The 19,805-nt window shown below is 39.8% G+C and overlaps 1 protein-coding gene across 4 annotated transcripts in view; it reads left to right on the forward strand.

The window, feature by feature from the left end:
* The window catches only part of LOC132883430 (receptor-type tyrosine-protein phosphatase delta-like), a 282,219-nt gene that overhangs the window by 173,352 nt on the left and 89,062 nt on the right, over positions 1–19,805 (forward strand). For all 4 annotated transcript variants that reach the window (XM_060917065.1, XM_060917067.1, XM_060917066.1 and 1 more), the window contains exons 7-12: positions 6,391–6,660; positions 8,696–9,277; positions 11,656–11,801; positions 12,527–12,671; positions 14,363–14,668; positions 15,637–15,830. In XM_060917065.1, the coding sequence (XP_060773048.1) occupies positions 6,391–6,660; positions 8,696–9,277; positions 11,656–11,801; positions 12,527–12,671; positions 14,363–14,668; positions 15,637–15,830 (1,643 nt within the window). The remainder of the gene's footprint in view (positions 1–6,390; positions 6,661–8,695; positions 9,278–11,655; positions 11,802–12,526; positions 12,672–14,362; positions 14,669–15,636; positions 15,831–19,805) is intronic.

Below are 19,805 nucleotides of genomic sequence, written 5' to 3' on the forward strand. Positions count from 1 at the left end.
TGGACACAAGTGTTTTACTGAGAAATAGACCACTCGTATTTTTCATACGAGCTACATCCAGGTCATGGAGAACCAAAACCGTTCTCAAAATGTCACTCGTGAGGAAATCGATGAACTGTTTTGATAAATCTGGGTACTTTTTGTTTGTGAATGGGTCTATATAATAACAGAAAATCACACATTGGCTTGAAGATGTGAAGTTTATCTTCTCGTGTTGAAAAACTTGCATTTTTCATACAAAATACATCATGGATCTGAGTGACATATTTAAATAATATTGGCTGGCTTTTTTCGTGGTACGTATATCAGATATATTCCATTCAGCTAGCACGACACTGAACGAGTCGAAGATGAGTAGCTTCATGGAATATATCTGATATACCATGAAAAAAAGCTGGCCAGTCTTCTTCATATTATTATTATTATTATTATTATTATTATAATACATTCCTTTCAGGGCGGCACGGTGGTGTAGTGGTTAGCACTGTCGCCTCACAGCAGGAAGGTCCTGGGTTCGAGCCCCGTGGCCGGCGAGGGCCTTTCTGTTCGGAGTTTGCATGTTCTCCCCGTGTCCGCGTGGGTTTCCTCTGGGTGCTCCGGTTTCCCCCACAGTCCAAAGACATGCAGGTTAGGTTAACTGGTGACTCTAAATTGACCGTAGGTGTGAATGTGAATGGTTGTCTGTGTCTATGTGTCAGCCCTGTGATGACCTGGCGACTTGTCCAGGGTGTACCCCGCCTTTCGCCCGTAGTCAGCTGGGATAGGCTCCAGCTTGCCTGCAACCCTGTAGAAGGATAAAGCGGCTAGAGATAATGAGATGAGATGAGACATTTCTTTCAGGTGTTCAATGTATCTTTCAAAATTCTCTCAAAATCTTCCGTATTTAACGAAGCGAACCTGGCGGCCATGTTTGTTTGCAGATTGTCACAATGGCTCGCTAGCGCGGAAGCTTTACATCTCCGACGTGTGACGTTATGTTGTTTTGACAACCATGCAATATTGTAAACCATACTCAACGCTCATTCTCCACTGGGTAACGTGACATCATACACGTAGGATAAGCGACATGCGAACAATATTGCGTGCTGTCAAACCCAGCAAATGAAACCCACTAGAAGGGAATAGAACACGTGTTTTATTCCATCGAAAAAGTGTCCTGTTTGTATAATAATTCCTGATATTTTACTCCAGTGACATCAATCCCAGTGTTTTCCTGCTGACTAGACGTGCGTTTTCAAAGTGGCGAACCGGTTCCAAATTAAAATTCTTTTGATTAACTTGTTGGTTTTTTTTTTTTTCTGTGGATGTGTCCATATAATATAAAGAACATTACACTGTGGCACGAAGATATGAAGTTTATCTTCTTGTGTTGAAAATATTTTTTTTATTCACCACTTGAAGATAAACGTTATATCTTCAGGAAACCATGTAATATCCTCTGTGTATTTGGCTCGAGATGGATGGATGGATGGATATACCCAGGGGAGGTATTACCGTCTAATATTGCCCCGTTAAACTGTATGTGTGAAGTCAACACTGGTGATTTTGCTGTGTAATATCTTCAAAGCAAGGCAGTCGTTTTCTCTTTTACCCAAAGGACAGAAATGTGAGATTCTCTCCAAAATACCAAATGGCCTTCCTCTAACAGATGTGTATGAGTAGCAGTTGTACATGGCCTTTTTACTCTCTCTGTGTTTCCCCTGTTTTTTCTCCTTTTGTCATTTCATTGTGTTCTGCATCAAAATTTCCCCAGAGCTGCGAGAAGGTTGGTGTGTTTTTTACTTTCTAATCATCTCATTGTACTGAACTCAAAGAACTGAACAAAAGACAGGAAAAAAAAAACCAAACCATGAAGTAGCTGTCTTCAGTTGCAAACACGAAACTGCCACCACAGCTGTCACCAATACAACTGAAATGAATGCACATGTGTAGTCTTGTTTCTTTTCTTTTCTTTCCTTTCCCCATTTCTGATTCTCATTCTGGTTCCTTATGCATTGTTCTGTCGTGGATACGATCCACTTTCTCCCCTTTTGTTGTTGTTTGTTGTGCTGAATGCACATGGCCTTGGCTGTTATGATTAACCATCTAAAACGTGACGCATGTCAAGAGAGAATGTGTGTCGTTTGCCAAATGATGCTTCTGCATGATGAACAGGTGCTGCTCTACCTATGGACCACGATCCCTACTAGCTTTAGATCTTAACATCAGTGTTCCTGCTTAGATCCTCAAATCAGCTCATCGATTCAACGTATACTGTCCCTTGTCTTCAGCAACAGTTTCATCAAATCAGTGCAATACATACTGATATCTCATACAGCTCTTGAACTGATATGAAGGGATAGACTCCTCATCCACCATGAGTTTGGACATGATAAAGCTGCTATTGAAGATCATGGTGTGTTAATTATTAGTAATAAGAAACATTAAGCAAGGAATCCTCGTCGAGTTCGAAAAATGAATTTTAATTGAGGGCAGCAGGGTGGTGTAGTGGTTAGCACTGTCGCCTCACAGCAAGAAGGTTCTGGGTTCGAGCCCAGTGGTAGACATGCAGGTTCGGCTAGTTGGTGACTCTAAATTGACCGTAGGTGTGAATGGTTGTGTGTCTCTATGTGTCGGCCCTGCGATGATCTGGCAGCTTGTCCAGGGTGTACCCCACCCTTTCCCAGCCCATAGTCAGCTGGGATAGGCTCCAGCTTGCCCGTGACCCTGCACAGGACAAGCGGTTATGGATAATGGATGGGTCATAATTCAGCAAGAATAATCAATAAGAAAATTATCTAATTTTTATCCCCCGTTGGCCGAAAGGCCCGAAGGGGGATTATGTCGTGGCAATTTCCGTCTGTCCGTCCGTCCTTCCCGGGAAGGGCGCTCACCTTCTGAAATCAACTCCTCTCACAATTTTTGGAGGAATTTCACGAAACTTGGCAGGATTCTTTCTTATATGCCAGTAATACGCATATTGTAATTTCGTTCAATTCGGTCACGTTTACCAGAGTTACAGCCCTTGATTAACAAAATTATACTTTGACAATTTCATGAGTGTGTTTTCCTTCTAAAATCAACTCCTCTTACAATTTTTGGAGGAATTTCACGAAACTTGGTAAAAGGCCTTGTTGTATGTCAGAAGTACGCATATTGTTATTTTATTCAATTCGGTCGCATTTTACCAGAGTTGTGGCCCTTGATTAACAACCTTGTACTTTCACAATTTCATGAAGGTGTGTTTGCCTTCTGTCATCAACTCCTCCCACAATTTTTGGACGAATTTCTCGAAGCTTGGCAAAAGGCCTTAGTGTATGACGGTAATACGCATATTGCGATTTAATTTCGTTTGTGAAAATTTTACCAGAGTTTTGACCCTTGATTAAATAAGTTGTACTTTGACAGTTTTATGAGGGTGTACGTTCTTCTGAAATCCAACTTCCCTCACAATTTTTATCCCTCGCTGGCCGAAAGGCCTGAAGGGGGATTATGTTGTGGCAATGCCCGTCCGTCTGTCCGTCCCAGGAAGGGTACTCGCCTTCTGAAATCAACTCCTCTCACAATTTTTGGAGGAATTTCATGAAACTTGGCAGGATTCTTTGTTATATGTCGGTAATATGTATATTGCAATTTTGTTCACTTCAGTCGCATTTTACCAGAGTTATGGCACAGTTGCCAGCAGGGGATATTGTGCTCTCAGAGCACTCTTGTTAGATCGATAATTTTCAAACAAATATCTGATTAATTGGCAAAAAAGTCCCTTCCATAAAGGAAATATTATTAAAACATAAACTAAATGCAATAAATTCAGCAAGATTTCATTAATTTGGGAAATATCTTTTCACGTCACTCATGGAACATCTGGAATCTCGTCTCATCAGTTTATTAAATTCTCAACAAAAAAAAAATCACACATTTTGTATCGATTTCTTTTCCAAAAATAGGATCTTGTGAGTGCAGAAACATGATCTCATCAATTCATCAACCAAAGACTGAACCACCACTGAAACTATCATTGACCCTTGTTACTCAGTACACACTGATTGGCCTTTGGATAATGTGCCAACATGAAATGCTTTTTTCCTTGAGCTCCCTCACTCAGAGGACGCTTTAAAGCCTCTGCCTCGTTTGTTTTAATGAAAACTGAAGGGCAGCGAATCTTAGCCAAGGCTCTAATCCACCGTGCCCAGATCTCCTGCTCCTGTCTCCGTGAAGGATTTTCTCTCCCACATACTTAATGGGCCACTAATGAAAGAATGATGTATGTCGAGCATCATTCAGCAGACTTGACAAATGTAATGGTATTCAAATGAACGGGATAACATTATGTCTTCCGGGAGCGTGCTTCAACAGAATATTAATTAAATATAATAAGAGTGAAAAGTTGCATTTAATAATGTAAGAATTCCTCTCCGGAGAAGCTTGGTGTCTTAAGCCGAATTGATTAGCTGCATCAGTTGTGCAGGTTTATGGGTTATTTATTTCTTTATTTATTTATTAAGAACTTTTATACAAAGATTGAAGTCCCTTTCCAAATATTATTCAAAGTTCATCCAAAAAAAAATAAAATAAATAAATAAAGTCAGTATGCTGAGGCCATTTTAATTAAAAGTGATCGTGTGATGGGAGGATCTCATTCATACACTGATGAGTCATGAACTTCTCTCCCACGACACAAAAGCAAACATTCCTGACGTTCTCCCACCATAGCAGCCTTGAAAAATAGATGAGAGAGAGAAACAAAAGAATGACCTGAGCATGTTTAAAACAAAAGAAAGCAATCTTTCAGTTATCTTTCATGGGACCATTTGGAAAGATTTTACCATCTACTAAGCAGAAACACTGATGAAACATGTTTGATTTGAGTCCCTAAATCTCCTGGCTTGTTCTGCCTGAGCGTCCCATGTCCTCCGTGTTTGTTATGATGCTGCTGGTCTCTCCTGAAGCTCTCCTGAAGCTCAGACTCACTTCCTGCCTTCGTGTGATTCCTATCTTGCTTGTGTACAAGCTTCCCTTCTTTGTATCCTTCTGATAATGTTCTGAGACCTGCTCTGTTCATTCCCTGTCACATGTCGCTCCACCCTTCTACTATTATTTTTTTGTACAGTAGTCTCAATTTGTCTCTCATTCTTCCTTTTCATCCTCTCTCTCTCTCTCTCTCTCTCTCTCTCTCTTTTCCCGACAGTTGTTTTCCTGTTAAAGATACCTCCTTTTTTTATTGGCATATTTACCTGTTTACCATTTTTAATCCATCTCCAAATTTTTTCTGCCACATATCATTTCTTTCAAGACCTGTATCCACTTTCTTTACTATAACTAGCACTATAACTAGCTTTTTCCTCCAAGATTCCCTTCTCTGTCTTCTTCTTCTTCTTTTTTTTTTTGCAAAATGTTTTCTGTCTGTCTGTCTGATGTGGCAATGTGAGGCAGCACATTCCTTCACATCAAATGGAAGAACTCAGCATTGAGGTCAGGCATGCCGTCACGCCTCCAGTTCCCTCCCTGTGTTGTATTTTACATGTGGACTGGAATGGAACACTATGTGCATGACTTACCGTATGTGATAAAACTAGCCCGCTGCTGGAACCCTGTTAGAAACGGACCAGTGTATGTATGTGTTTGTGTGTGCATCAGACCATCAGTGCTCGAGCTGTTTAAGAATGGATTGATTAAAATCCAGAACATTTTAACGATGGACATTGGAATTGTCCATTCAAGTTGGAAGATACAGATTGTTAAAATGCCAAAAATAAGCCATTAGAACACTACAGTGACTTTATATATGAGGCGGTCTGGGAAAAGCCGTCAGATGTCGCTGCAGAATTCTGGCAAAGACATAAAAAGATGACAAATCGGGTTTTGGCAAAAGATTGGGGTTTTATGCCAGTGAAATACTTTGACCCATCAGTTTTAAGAAACCGTAAATATATTTCACCAAAACAACATTTTTATTCTTGCCAAGCTTTCTGTAAAGATCATATTGATGAAAACCTCACATCGGAATTAAATAATTAAATTCGGTTTTCTCCCTTTTGTCAGTTTAGGAGTAGAAAATGAGAAATCGGGTTCCCTTTTGAGTCTGGTTCCTCTCGAGGTTTCTTCCTCGTGTCGTCTCAGGGTGGCTTCCTTGCCACCGTTGCCTCTGGCTTGCTCATTATGGATAAATTTGTTTGTTGAGATCTTTATTTTTAAAAATCTTTATTTTTCTGTAAAGCTGATTTGCGACAATGTCCATACGAATCAACTGACTTGACTAGAAAATGAATGTAGTATAAATTCTCAATATTTCACCACTGAAGGGTTTTCCTAGATCGCCACACATGCATCTTATTGCTAAACACAATTAGCATTGGTTTTTGTCTGAAGTTTCCACCACATATCACTACAGCTCCATATATTATCTTGCAGTTCGCCGGGTTCCACCACGTTTCTCAATCCCGCCCACGGATAACGAGATCATGCCAGGAGGCAGTGTGAACATCACCTGTGTGGCAGTGGGCTCACCCATGCCCTATGTCAAATGGATGCTGGGCTCAGAGGACCTGACCCCGGAGGACGACATGCCCATTGGGCGAAATGTCTTGGAGCTCACGGACGTTCGCCAGTCAGCCAACTACACCTGTGTCGCCATGTCTACACTGGGTGTCATCGAAGCAGTGGCACAGATTACAGTCAAAGGTGACTGGCTTTACAACAGTCAGCAGTGTCATAAAAATATAACAAAGATCCAGAGAAGTTCTGATATTATGTCCCAAATTTCTGAAGTAGTCAAAACTATGTATCCCAGTCAGCATGAAATTGCAGGACTACAGTGAACTGTTTAGTCTGTGCAATAGCCTTTTGTTGCTTTACACAGATAAATATCTTGCTTGATCAAGTGAAAAATATTTATATTCATGCAAAGAAGGGCACATCATAAGGACACAGCCACACATCCTGCCACCAGACACAACAAAGCAGAATTAGTCACAGTCTCTCCCAGAATAAGAGTTATCTTCATGTTAATGGGTGATGACCTCCAGAGAAACCACATCGCCCCATATCTGCTCCCTTGCATTATACTCGCTGAAATAAAGCCATAAATCACACCGAGTTCACTTTCTGTTGCCTCTGAAACAAAAACGGTTACAGTGCATGTCTTCCAGAGAGACCTTGTCACCTTTTTTTTTTTTAATCAGAAGAGCTCTGCCAAGGCTTTAGGCCTTTTTCTGTTTTACATTAGTTGGACGGTGTTCCAGAGCACTACCTCTGTTTGTCTGGGGTGAAGGGTAACCTTCAGCAAGCACCACTCCGGGAGCAAAAACAAGCTTCATGAATGCTAATAACTGTGTCACTGTTCAACACATTTAGCCTACAGATAGCTGCTGAAGCCATTCTCTTTGCACAATTTTAATGTAATTAGAAATCATAATTCATTTAATTAAACAGTTTTTATAATTTAAGCATAAAATATATTAATCTCTTGGTGTTTTATAGTACAAGAATAAGAATGTGGTAGTTTTACAACCACCTACAAATATATATATATATATATATATATATATATATATATATATATATATATATATATATATATAGGCCCAGCCCTGTGCCCTGTGATGACCTGGCGACTTGTCCAGGGTGTACCCCACCTTTCGCCCGTAGTCAGCTGGGATAGGCTCCAGCTTGCCTGCGACCCTGTAGAACAGGATAAAGCGGCTAGAGATAATGAGATGAGATATATAGGCCCTGTGATGACCTGGCGACTTGTCCAGGGTGTACCCCGCCTTTCGCCCGTAGTCAGCTGGGATAGGCTCCACCTTGCCTGCGACCCTGTAGAACAGGATAAGCGGCTACAGATAATGGATGGATTATATACAGTGTGTATATATATATATATATATATATATATATGTTTTTCCTATCTGCTGAATTTGGTGACTACATAATGAGCTAATTTTAATTAGTTAATTAAAGTAGGGTTGTTGTTTTCTTAATCTCAATGCATATGGATCAGTGGTACCACTGCAGTTAAGGTTTGTTTTGGTGATGGGAAGGTTGTGAGTTCAGATCTCAAAACTGATATAGTCATGAATCATTGTAGCTGGAGTTCCAGAATCAGTTCAGCTTTACTGTTGAAATCAATTCAGCTGGAGTTCAAGAATCAGTCTAACTGGTGATCTAGAACCAATTTAGCTGGAGCTTTAGAGCCAATCTTGCTGAAGATCTAGAATCAGTTTTGCTGAAGTTCTTGAATCAATTTAACTCGATTCCCAGAATCAGTTTAAATGAAGTTCTATAGTCAATCTGTCTGGAGTTCTAGAATCAATCTAACCAGTGATCTAGAACCAGTATATCTCAAGTTATAGAACCAATTTAGCTGGAGTTTTAGACCCGATCTAGCTGAAGATCTAGAATCAGTTTTGCTGGAGTTCTTGAATTAATTTAACTAGATTTCCAGAATCAATTTAAATAAAGTTCTATAATCAATCTATCTGGAGCCACACCTGAGAATCAGTAACTGGAGTTCTAGATCCAATCTGGCTGGAGTTCTAGAATCAGTCTCGCTGTAGTTCTAGAATGAATCCAGCTGGAGGTCTCGAGTGGGCCCTTAAACAAGGACCTCAACACTTAACTGCTCTCGGTTTTAATCAGTTTTCTGCTTCAGTTCTGCTAAATTGCATCAGTTAAATCCCATGAGTAACTATAAATTTGCCTTTTATTTTCATTCTAGCTTTACCCAAGCCACCAGGTGTTCCTGTGGTGACAGAACGCACAGCAACCAGCATCACTCTCACGTGGGACTCTGGGAACCCGGAGCCAGTTTCCTATTACATCATTCAACACAAGTCGAAATATTCAGAAGACTCGTATAAAGAGATTGATGGTGTTGCCACCACTCGCTACAGTGTGGGAGGCCTGAGTCCGTACTCCGATTATGAATTCCGTGTGGTTGCGGTGAACAATATTGGTCGTGGACCCTCTAGCGAAGCAATAGAGGCCAAAACTGCTGAGCAGGCACCCAGCACTGCTCCTCGCCAAGTCAGAGGCCGTATGCTAAGTGCTACAACAGCTATTATCCACTGGGAAGAACCCGAGGAGGCTAACGGTCAGATCATGGGCTACAGGGTGTACTACACCATGGATCCAAGTCAGCACGTTAATCAGTGGGAGAAACAAATTGTTCGGAATGCTAACTTTCTAACCATTCAAGGTTTAACGCCTAATAAGACATATTATATCAAAGTTTTAGCATACACATCTGTAGGAGATGGACCTCTTTCTTCTGATCTGCAGATCATAGCCAAGACTGGAGGTTTGTATTGTCCTCTTGTTGTCTCTTCATTTTTTTTAAAACACTTAAAAATGATGGCCTTCATGGCAGCACAATCCAAGAAATGTCAAGGGACATTTGTGCATGTCTTTAGATTTTTTTTTCTTTCTGTCTCTTTGACTTTCTCTCATACCTCCACTTACCATGTAGACAACCATAATCTCTGAGGTCAGATTATTGTCACATCTCGTACTGACCTATCCCTTTATAAGACCTAATATTTTAAAATGATGAAAACCTTTGCTGTTCAGAAGTAAGAGCTTTATTAACTCATAGAACTATAATTTAGTAAATTTCTCTTGACTCCCTTTTGGCCATTTATATTCTTTTGCCATCTAACATACAGTGGTGCTTGAAAGTTAGTGAACCCTTTAGAATTTTCTATATTTCTGCATAAATATGACCTAAAACATCATCAGATTTTCACACAAGTCCTGAAAGTAGATAAAGAGAACCCAGTTAAACAAATGAGACAAAAATATTATACTTGGTCATTTATTTATTGAGGAAAACGAGCCAATATTCCATGTCTGTGAGTGGCAAAAGTATGTGAACCTCTAGGATTAGCAGTTAATTTGAAGGTGAAATTTGAGTCAGGTGTTTTCAATTAATGGGATGACAATCAGGTGTGAGTGGGCACCCTGTTTTATTTAAAGAACAGGGATCTATCAAAGTCTGATCTTCACAACACATGTTTGTGGAAGTGTATCATGGCACAAACAAAGGAGATTTCTGAGGACCTCAGACAAAGCGTTGTTGATGCTCATCAGGCTGGAAAAGGTTGCAAAACCATCTCTAAAGAGTTTGGACTCCACCAATCCACAGTCAGACAGATTGTGTACAAATGGAGGAAATTCAAGACCATTGTTACCCTCCCCAGGAGTGGTCGACCAACAAAAATCACTGCAAGAGCAAGGCGTGTAATAGTCGGCGAGGTCACAAAGGACCCCAGGGTAACTTCTAAGCAACTGAAGGCCTCGCTCACATCGGCTAATGTTAATGTTCATGAGTCCACCATCAGGAGAACACTGAACAACAATGGTGTGCATGGCAGGGTTGCAAGCAGAAAACCACTGCTCTCCAAAAAAAACATTGCTGCTTGTCTGCAGTTTGCTAACGATTACATGGACAAGCCAGAAGGCTATTGGAAAAATGTTTTTTGGATGGATGACACCAAAATAGAACTTTTCGGTTTAAATGAGAAGCTTTATGTTTGGAGAAAGGAAAAAACTGCATTCCAGCATATGAACCTTATCCCATCTGTGAAACATGGTGGTGGTAGTATCATGGTTTGGGCCCGTTTTGCTGCATCTGGGCCAGGACAGCTTGCCATCATTGATGGAACAATGAATTCTGAATTATACCAGCGAATTCTAAAGGAAAATGTCAGGACATCTGTCCATGAACTGAATCTCAAGAGAAGGTGGGTCATGCAGCAAGACAAGGATCCTAAGCACACAAGTCGTTCTACCAAAGATTGGTTCAAGTCAAGTCAACTTGATTGTCAAATATGCTATACATGCTCGACATACAGCACAGATGAAATTTCAGTCGTCTCTGACCCACTGTGCAAACAGGCAATGCAATAAATAAAAATAGAATAATTGAAATAAACAATATAAACAGTATAAACAACTAGACATAGACTAAACATTCATATATATATATATACACACACACACACACACACACACACACACATAAATTGGAGCAAATAAACAGTCAAGGGCACTTGAGGTATAGCAGGTAAACATGAAGTAAGCAGTATAAATAATAAACTAATAGCTGTTAAGGTGAGGTAGTGAATAAAGAAGAATAAAGTTAATGTTTTGGAATGGCCAAGTCAAAGTCCTGACCTTAATCCAATCGAAATGTTGTGGAAGGACCTGAAGCGAGCAGTTCATGTGAGGAAACCCACCAACATCCCAGAGTTGAAGCTGTTCTATACGGAGGAATGGGCTAAAATTCCTCCAAGCCGGTGTGCAGGACTGATCAACAGTTACCGGAAACGTTTAGTTGCAGTTATTGCTGCACAAGGGGGTCACACCAGATACTGAAAGCAAAGCTTCACATACTTTTGCCACTCACAGATATGTAATACTGGATCATTTTCCTCAATAAATAAATGACCAAGTATCATATTTTTGTCTCATTTGTTTAACTGGGTTCTCTTTATCTACTTTTAGGACTTGTGTGAAAATCTGATGATGTTTTAGGTCATATTTATGCAGAAATATAGAAAATTCTAAAGGGTTCACAAACTTTCAAGTACCACTGTAAGTGCTAAGCTAGAACTGGTAGTAGCTGTGTCGATGTTGGTGTTCTGTTAGAACTAAAAATCCAAACTATTTGATTTGTAGTGCCATCTCAGCCGACAGACTTCAAAGCTGAAGCCAAATCTGAGACGAGTATCCTGCTGTCATGGGTTGCTCCTCCACAGAGTGGACAGGACAGTCAAATCGCTGGATACGAACTGCTATACAAGAGAAAAGACGAGAAGGAGGAGGTGAGCATACTGTGGTATGTTTTCCAGACAAAGTCAAAGCAGCCTCGCAAGGACACGAGCAGTCCGTGGTGCTGTGTTGAAAATTGTGCTGAGTGAATCGATTCAACTCAATGCTTTGGTTTGGTTTTATTGAATCTGAATGGAATTACAAATGTACAAAAAAATGTGCTGGCAAAATAAGGAAGCACTATCAAAAGCTAGAAAATTAAAATTAAGAGTATCTCAATCACCCACTCTCAACATGCAGCTAACTCCAAAATTATTGGCATCCTTCATGAAAATGAGCAAAAATGAACACTGATTGTTGAAAGCTCTCCTGTCTGACATACGGGTTTTGGACTTAATTTTTCTGATGTGTTGTGAAATTCATTATAGCAGCAATATTCAATATTCTCAAGTCCTTAAACTGAAAAACTACATTTTTTTTCTTGTCCTTTTTTAAAACCAAAAATCCTGAGGAAATTAATGGATAAAACCATTTGCTTTTGGTCTCATCGAACCACAACAGAGTTATAATTATAATTCCAATGACCATTAGTGAAGTCCAGGAGCTGCATTTTTTTTCTGTAGAATAATCTAGCAAATAATGTTCTTTTTGTATCTTACATCCTTAAGCTGCCCATTTGTTATTTTGTGACCAGAGGCAACCTAAAATGGCTGATAAACCTGCATCCATGTTGATGCTCTTGCCAGTGTAGTCAAATACAATGGTTTTGCTCCTGCAGAAACGTGTGAGCTTTGAACCCACCACCACCTACCTCCTGAAGGATCTGAGGCCCTTCACCACCTACACTTTCCAGCTGGCAGCTCGGAGCAGGCATGGCACTGGTGCCTACACCAATGAGATCTCAGCAGAAACGCCGCAGACACGTAGGTCCTCTTCCAAACTCCTGTCTCCACTGTAAAGCAGAAGCCTTCCATTTTCCCAAGCATTCATCCAACATGGTTTTTATCTGAACTCCTTAAATCCTCAAAAGGTCCAGATAAGAAGAAGGTTTTGGAAAATGGAACTGGTCAGGAAATCTCAGGCCCATATTTGATGTTTTGAGAATTAAAATGCCCATCCAATGGGAAACCTTATATGGGCACTGAAACTGGTCTGCGAGGTCAATCGACAAGGTCACTTGGTTCAGTACAACCCCACCTCTAGGCCATGACCAAAAGAGTTCAGGAGAGTAATAAAATGTTGAATTAGTGATTCTGTTCCATATTGTAACACTCGAGAAGGTCCTTGCGGGAGGGGCTGATACGCTGTGCCTTGTCTATTGACGTTGTTTGTCAGTCATATTTCTTCCCTGTATTTGCATTTGCACTTTTTACTAACGACTTTTTTTTTTCAAGAATTGTTCTTAAACAATAGTCTCCTAACCAATTTGAGATCATGAAACGTTGTAGAAAGCTCAAATGCAACTTTGAACAGTTGAAGCAAAAGACAGTTTTCCATTCAATAACAGACCTCACATTTATCATTCATTTATTTAAATAGAGTTACAGCTAAATGCATGATTGGCACATTTATCAAACTTTCCCAAATTGAGCTTCGGCCCATTTGATGAGCACTCACTAACAGCTCTGCTAGTAAAAGAAAAGAGACAGGAAAACTTAATTTTATATGTTTCACAGCCCCACTTTGTCTTGTAAAGACTATTTGAATACATGTGAGGTCTTTTGAAGAAGAAGTAATGAGGGTGTAGATCAGGTAAGTATCAGTCCAGCAACCCAGTCTCTCAGATGTTGGGAAGTAAACTTGATGAGCCTGTTCTTTGGGGAGAGTAAGAAAGAGTCTATCTGCATGCCAAAGTCTAGGACTTTAAACACCATTCATGTTTTCTTGGATCAATCAGGCTTTTACCTCAAGCCAACAGGCATCGGAAAGGTTGGTGAGCAATGCACCATTTTTGATTCTGCTAGAGCTGATGCATCAACCTTTACTTTTTTGGATTGATGGTAACTGCTTGGAGGATAGATATAATGCAGGCTTGAACTTTACAGTCATGCTTAGCTGATTGTGACAGGTTTATTTTAAGTCAATTTAGTAAGTGTTCAATAGAACCAGATGAGCTAAAGCATTTTAAATTGACATTTAGGTATTTTAGTATAGTGAGTAAGTGGGCTTGTTAGCTTTACAAAGGTAGGTTCTATGTTGTGAAGGTTTCTTTTTGCCCTTCTTGCCTCACCATGTGTATTTTATGTTTGCAAATTTCTTCTGTTGACCTTCATTAAGATGTCTTTGACATTTTTTTTGCCGTCCATGTTTTGTGAGACCCATTTATTGATCATTTATTTCAAAACCTTTATGTTGGTAATGTCCGTGTGATCCATCCTCATTTTTGTTCTTTTTTATGTTTCCTTTTTCTTTTATGTTTGTTTTGTCCATCCCCACCACCACCACCACCATCACCATATCCATGATAACAATAAAAACTAAACAAACCAACAAATCCTGCTACCATAACCCCCCAACCGAACCTGGAAACCGCCAAATCAATACACCCAAACTCAAAACAACCAATCACACCAAACTACGACTCTGATCTTTCTGGAATGGATCTGCTTATCAGAGCCCTCAGCCCCACCTCAGGAAGTCAAATGTTTTAGTTCCAGTTCCACCAGTATTCTAGTAAGTTGGAAGCCACCACCTGTGGAGCTCCAGAATGGGATCATTACCAAATACACCATTCAGTATGCTGCTACAGAGGGGGAAGACACCTCATTACAGGAGATCAAGGAAATTCTGCCAGAAAAGTCACAATACTGCTTGGAAAACTTGGAAAAATGGACGGAATACCGCATCACAGTTACCGCTCATACAGATGTTGGAGCAGGGCCGGAAAGCCTACCACAACTCATCCGTACAGAGGAGGATGGTATGTTTTGCCAAAATGCTGTGCCTTTTTGCTCATCTATCCCCCTTCCCTGAATCGTTTCTCAGTCCTAAAACCTTCTTTTGGCAGATTTTACTCAAGCCACCTTTAAACTCACGATTCCTTTTCTTTCTACTTTGATTTAATCAAATACGACAATTCCTATTTTACAACTAATCCCGTTAACCTGGATTATTTGTGATGCTTCTGCTCACTGTACTGACATTTTAACAGTACCACAGTCATTTTTGGTGAATTTTTGATTAACTTCTTTTTCTGCTTCTAAAACAAGATAATTTCAACAATAACATGGCATTTTCTTTCCAAGAACCCCAGGCCTAAAGCTTCCAACAGTCCCAACTGTCTGTTTTCACACTTTTTTTTTTTTTTTGGATCAGCGTTTAAAATCTATTTTTGAAATTTGAAATATTCTTCTTTTTGAAAAAAAAACTATTTGTACTTTGCTAATCCACTTTTTTTAAAAAAAACACATTTTCCAAACTTTTTCAAGCAAAACCTTAACTGGACAGTGAGGGGCAAAGAAAAACAAAGGAAGTCTTTTCTTTTTCACCAATGGCCCATATGACATTTTTTTCTCTCTCTCTCTCAATGTTTTTTATTTATATTTTCAACACATTCAAGCCAAACTCTTTCTGGGTGCTTCAAAACTTTGAAGAACCCTCTTTGGCTTATTTTTTTATATATTTTGCCATTTTTTACTCCATATTTTGAGTCCACTAAATTCATTTTTTAATGTCTGGCAAAAAAAAAAAAAAAATGAGGTCACCTTTATGACCTGTTTTTGGGGTTGCTTTTTTTTTTCTTTTTTACTTGCCAATGTTGAAATATTAGTGACAGTAACGGTAGATTTTTATTCACCCCGCCATGTTCATGGGAGTTATCCGAACAGGGAGAAAAGGGTCTGCTGTAATGTTGACCTTTTTGTTTTTTTTATCCCATGATTCCTTCAGTTCCCAGTGGCCCGCCTCGTAAAGTCGAGGTGGAGGCTGTCAACTCCTCGTCTGTTAAAGTGCTGTGGCGATCGCCGGTGCTCAACAGACATCACGGGCAAATTCGTGGCTACCAGGTGCATTATGTCAGGATGCTTAATGGGGAACCAGTGGGCCATTCTGCCATCAAGGACATCTTGATTGATGATGCTCAGGTAGGCATACACCTGCACATCACACTGTCTTTTGTGGACTTTTTCCTTTTTTTTTTTTTTTTTCCCAGGACATGACCATTTATGTCCTAATAACACAATGATTTCCACAGCTATTAGTAACCCATGCATACAGTAGCTCATGTTACAGTTGGACAGTTTTTGCTACCAATACGGAAAAGGCAAAGTAGCAGAAGGGATGTTATCAGTAACTGTGGAAGAGTAATGGAAAATGTAAATTGGGATCTCTTTCTCACTGTTTATATATATACAGTGGCATGCAAAAGTTTGGGCACCCTTACTGAAAATGTCTGTTACTGTGAATAGTTAAGTGAGCAGGAGATGAACTGATCACCAAAAGGCATAAAGGTAAAGATGAGACATTTCTTTTCAGCGTTTTCTGCAAGATGTGTGTGTTATTTTTGTTCTGTACAATTGGAGAGTGAAAAAAGAAAAGGAACACCATGCGAAAGTTTGGGCACCCCAATACATTGGAGTTCTCAGGTAATGTTTACCAAGGTTCCAGAGCTTAATTAGCTTATTGAGCTGTGGCTTGTTCAAATTCTTCGTTAGGAAAGGTCAGATGATGCAGATTTCAAAGCTGTATAAATTCTCTGACTCCTCAAACTTGTCCCTAAAATCAACAGCCATGGGCTCCTCTAAGCAACTCCCTCGCATTCTGAATAATAAAATAATTGATGCTCACAAAGCAGGAGAAGGCTACAAGAACGTAGCACAGTGTTTTCAGGTAGCTGTTTCCTCAGATCATAATGTTATTAAGAAATGGCAGTTAACAGAAACAGTGGAGATCAAGGTGAGGTCTGGAAGATGAAGAAAACTTTCTGAAAGAACTGCTCATTGGATTGCTAGAAAGGCAAATAAAAACCCGTGTTTGACTGCAAAAGACCTTCAGAAAGATTTACCAGACCCTGGAGTGGTGGTGCACTGTTCTACTATGCAGCGACACCTGAACAAATATGACTTTCATGGAAGAGTCATCAGAAGAAAACCTTTCCTGCATCCTAGCCACAAAATTCAGCATCTGAAGTTTGCAAATGAACATCTAAATAAGCCTGATGCATTTTGAAAACAAGTCCTGTGGACTGATGAAATCAAAATAGAACTTTTTGGCCACAATGTGCAAAGGTATGTTTGGAGAAAAAAGGGTGCCAAATTCCAGGAAAAGAACACCTCTCCAACTCTGAAGCATGGGTGTGGCTCGATCATGCTTTGGGATTGTGTTGCAGCCAGTGGCACAGGGCACATTTCAATGGTCGAGGGAAGCATGGATTCGAATAAATACCAGCAAATTCTGGAAGCAAACATCACACCATCTGTAAAAAAGTTGAAGTTAAAAAGAGGATGGGTCCTACAATAAGACGATGATCCAAAACATACCTCAAAATCTACAATGGAATACCTCAAGAGGCACAAGCTGAAGGTTTTGCCCTGGCTGGCCCTCACAGTCCCCTGACCTAAACATCACTGAAAATCTGTGGATAGATCTCAAAAGAGCAGTTCATGTAAGACAGCCCAAGAAAGTTGTAGAACTGGAAGCCTTTTGCAAGGACGAATGTGTGAAAATCCCCCAGGTAAGAACCGAAAGATTATTAGCTGGCTACAAAAAGTGTTTACAAGCTGTGATACTTGCCAAAGGGGGTGTTACTAGGTATTAACCATGCAGGGTGCCCAAACTTTTGCTTCGGGCCCTTTTCCTTTTTTGTCATTTCGAAAATGTAAAAGATGAAAATAAAAAATAGTTTTTGCTTAAAATATAAAGGGAATGAGTCATCTTTAACTTTATGCCTTTTGGGGATAATTTCATCTTCAACTTGCTTAACTGTTCACAGTAACAGAAATTTTGAACAGGGGTGCCCAAACATTTGCATACCACTGTATATATGTGTGTGTGTGTGTGTGTGTGTGTGTGTGTGTGTGTGTGTGTGTGTGTGTGTTGCGTGTGTATGTACAGTGGTGCTTGAAAGTTTGTGAACCCTTTAGAATTTTTTTATATTTCTGCATAAATATGACCTAAAACATGATCAGATTTTCACACAAGTCCTAAAAGTAGATAAAGAGAACCCAGTTAAACAAATGAGACAAAAATATTATACTTGGTCATTTATTTATTGAGGAAAATGATCCAATATTAGATATCTGTGGGTGGCAAAAGTATGTGAACCTCTAGGATTAGCAGTTAATTTGAAGGTGAAATTAGAGTCAGGTGTTTTCAATCAATGGGATGACAATCAGGTGTGAGTGGGCACCCTGTTTTATTTAAAGAACAGGGATCTATCAAAGTCTGATCTTCACAACACATGTTTGTGGAAGTGTATCATGGCACAAACAAAGGAGATTTCTGAGGACCTCAGAAAAAGCGTTGTTGATGCTCATCAGGCTGGAAAAGGTTACAAAACCATCTCTAAAGAGTTTGGACTCCACCAATCCACAGTCAGACAGATTGTGTACAAATGGAGGAAATTCAAGACCATTGTTACGCTCCCCAGGAATAGTCGACCAACAAAGATCACTGTAAGAGCAAGGCGTGTAATAGTCTGCGAGGTCAGAAAGGACCCCAGGGTGACTTCTAAGCAACTGCAGGCCTCTCTCACATTGGCTAATGTTAAATGTTCATGAGTCCACCATCAGGAGAACACTGAACAACAATGGTGTGCATGGCAGGGTTGCAAGGAGAAAGCCACTGCTCTCCAAAAAGAACATTGCTGCTCATCTGCAGTTTGCTAAAGATCACGTGGACAAGCCAGAAGGCTATTGGAAAAATGTTTTGTTGACGGATGAGACCAAAATAGAACTTTTTGGTTTAAATGAGAAGTGTTATGTTTGGAGAAAGGAAAACACTGCATTCCATCATAAGAACCTTATCCCATCTGTGAAACATGGTGGTGGTAGTATCATGGTTTGGGCCTGTTTTGCTGCATCTGGGCCAGGACGGCTTGCCATCATTGACGGAACAATGAATTCTGAATTATACCAGTGAATTCTAAAGGAAAATGTCAGGACATCTGTCCATGAATTGAATCTCAAGAGAAGGTGGGTCATGCAGCAAGACAACGACCCTAAGCACACAAGTCATTCTACCACAGAATGGTTAAAGAAGAATAAAGTTAATGTTTTGGAATGGCCAAGTCCAAGTCCTGACCTTAATCCCATCGAAATGTTGTGGAAGGACCTGAAGCAAGCAGTTCATGTGAGGAAACCCACCAACATCCCAGAGTTGAAACTGTTCTGTATGGAGGAATGGGCTAAAATTCCTCCAAGCCGGTGTGCAGGACTGATCAACAGTTACCGGAAACGTTTAGTTGCAGTTATTGCTGCACAAGGGGGTCACACCAGATACTGAAAGCAAAGGTTCACATATTTTTGCCACTCACAGATATGTAATATTGGATCATTTTCCTCAATAAATAAATGACCAAGTATGATATTTTTGTCTCATTTGTTTAACTGGGTTCTCTTTATCTACTTTTAGGACTTGTGTGAAAATCTGATGATGTCATATTTATGCAGAAATATAGAAAATTCTAAAGGGTTCACAAACTTTCAAGCACCACTGTATGTGTGTGTGTGTGTGTGTTTTAATAATAGAATACATTTTCCTATTATAAGTTTTACATGATATCCGTATGACTGCAAGGGTTTAATTTAGAAAATAGTGATGAAATCTGCCTGTACTCATCCATCTATAGGAGTTGCTTCAGGTTTTATCTGACTGTAACAGTCTGAATCTGTCATCACACTTCTTTTACCTTTTATATACATTATTAATAAACATATTGTGAACTGTGATTCAGATCCATGTTTTTTTCTCCCTGCAAAGGGAAATGCATTTCTTTCTTTTTCCTTTTTAAACTTTGTCTCTGTTTATTTGCCTGTATTTAATGTTACACATTTACCTCAGTATCTCTCTCTCTCTCTCTCTCTCTCTCTCTCTCTCGTTTCTCGCTCAAACATCTTATC

The sequence above is a fragment of the Neoarius graeffei genome, chromosome 3, assembly GCF_027579695.1.
Source record: "Neoarius graeffei isolate fNeoGra1 chromosome 3, fNeoGra1.pri, whole genome shotgun sequence".
NCBI lineage: Eukaryota > Metazoa > Chordata > Actinopteri > Siluriformes > Ariidae > Neoarius > Neoarius graeffei.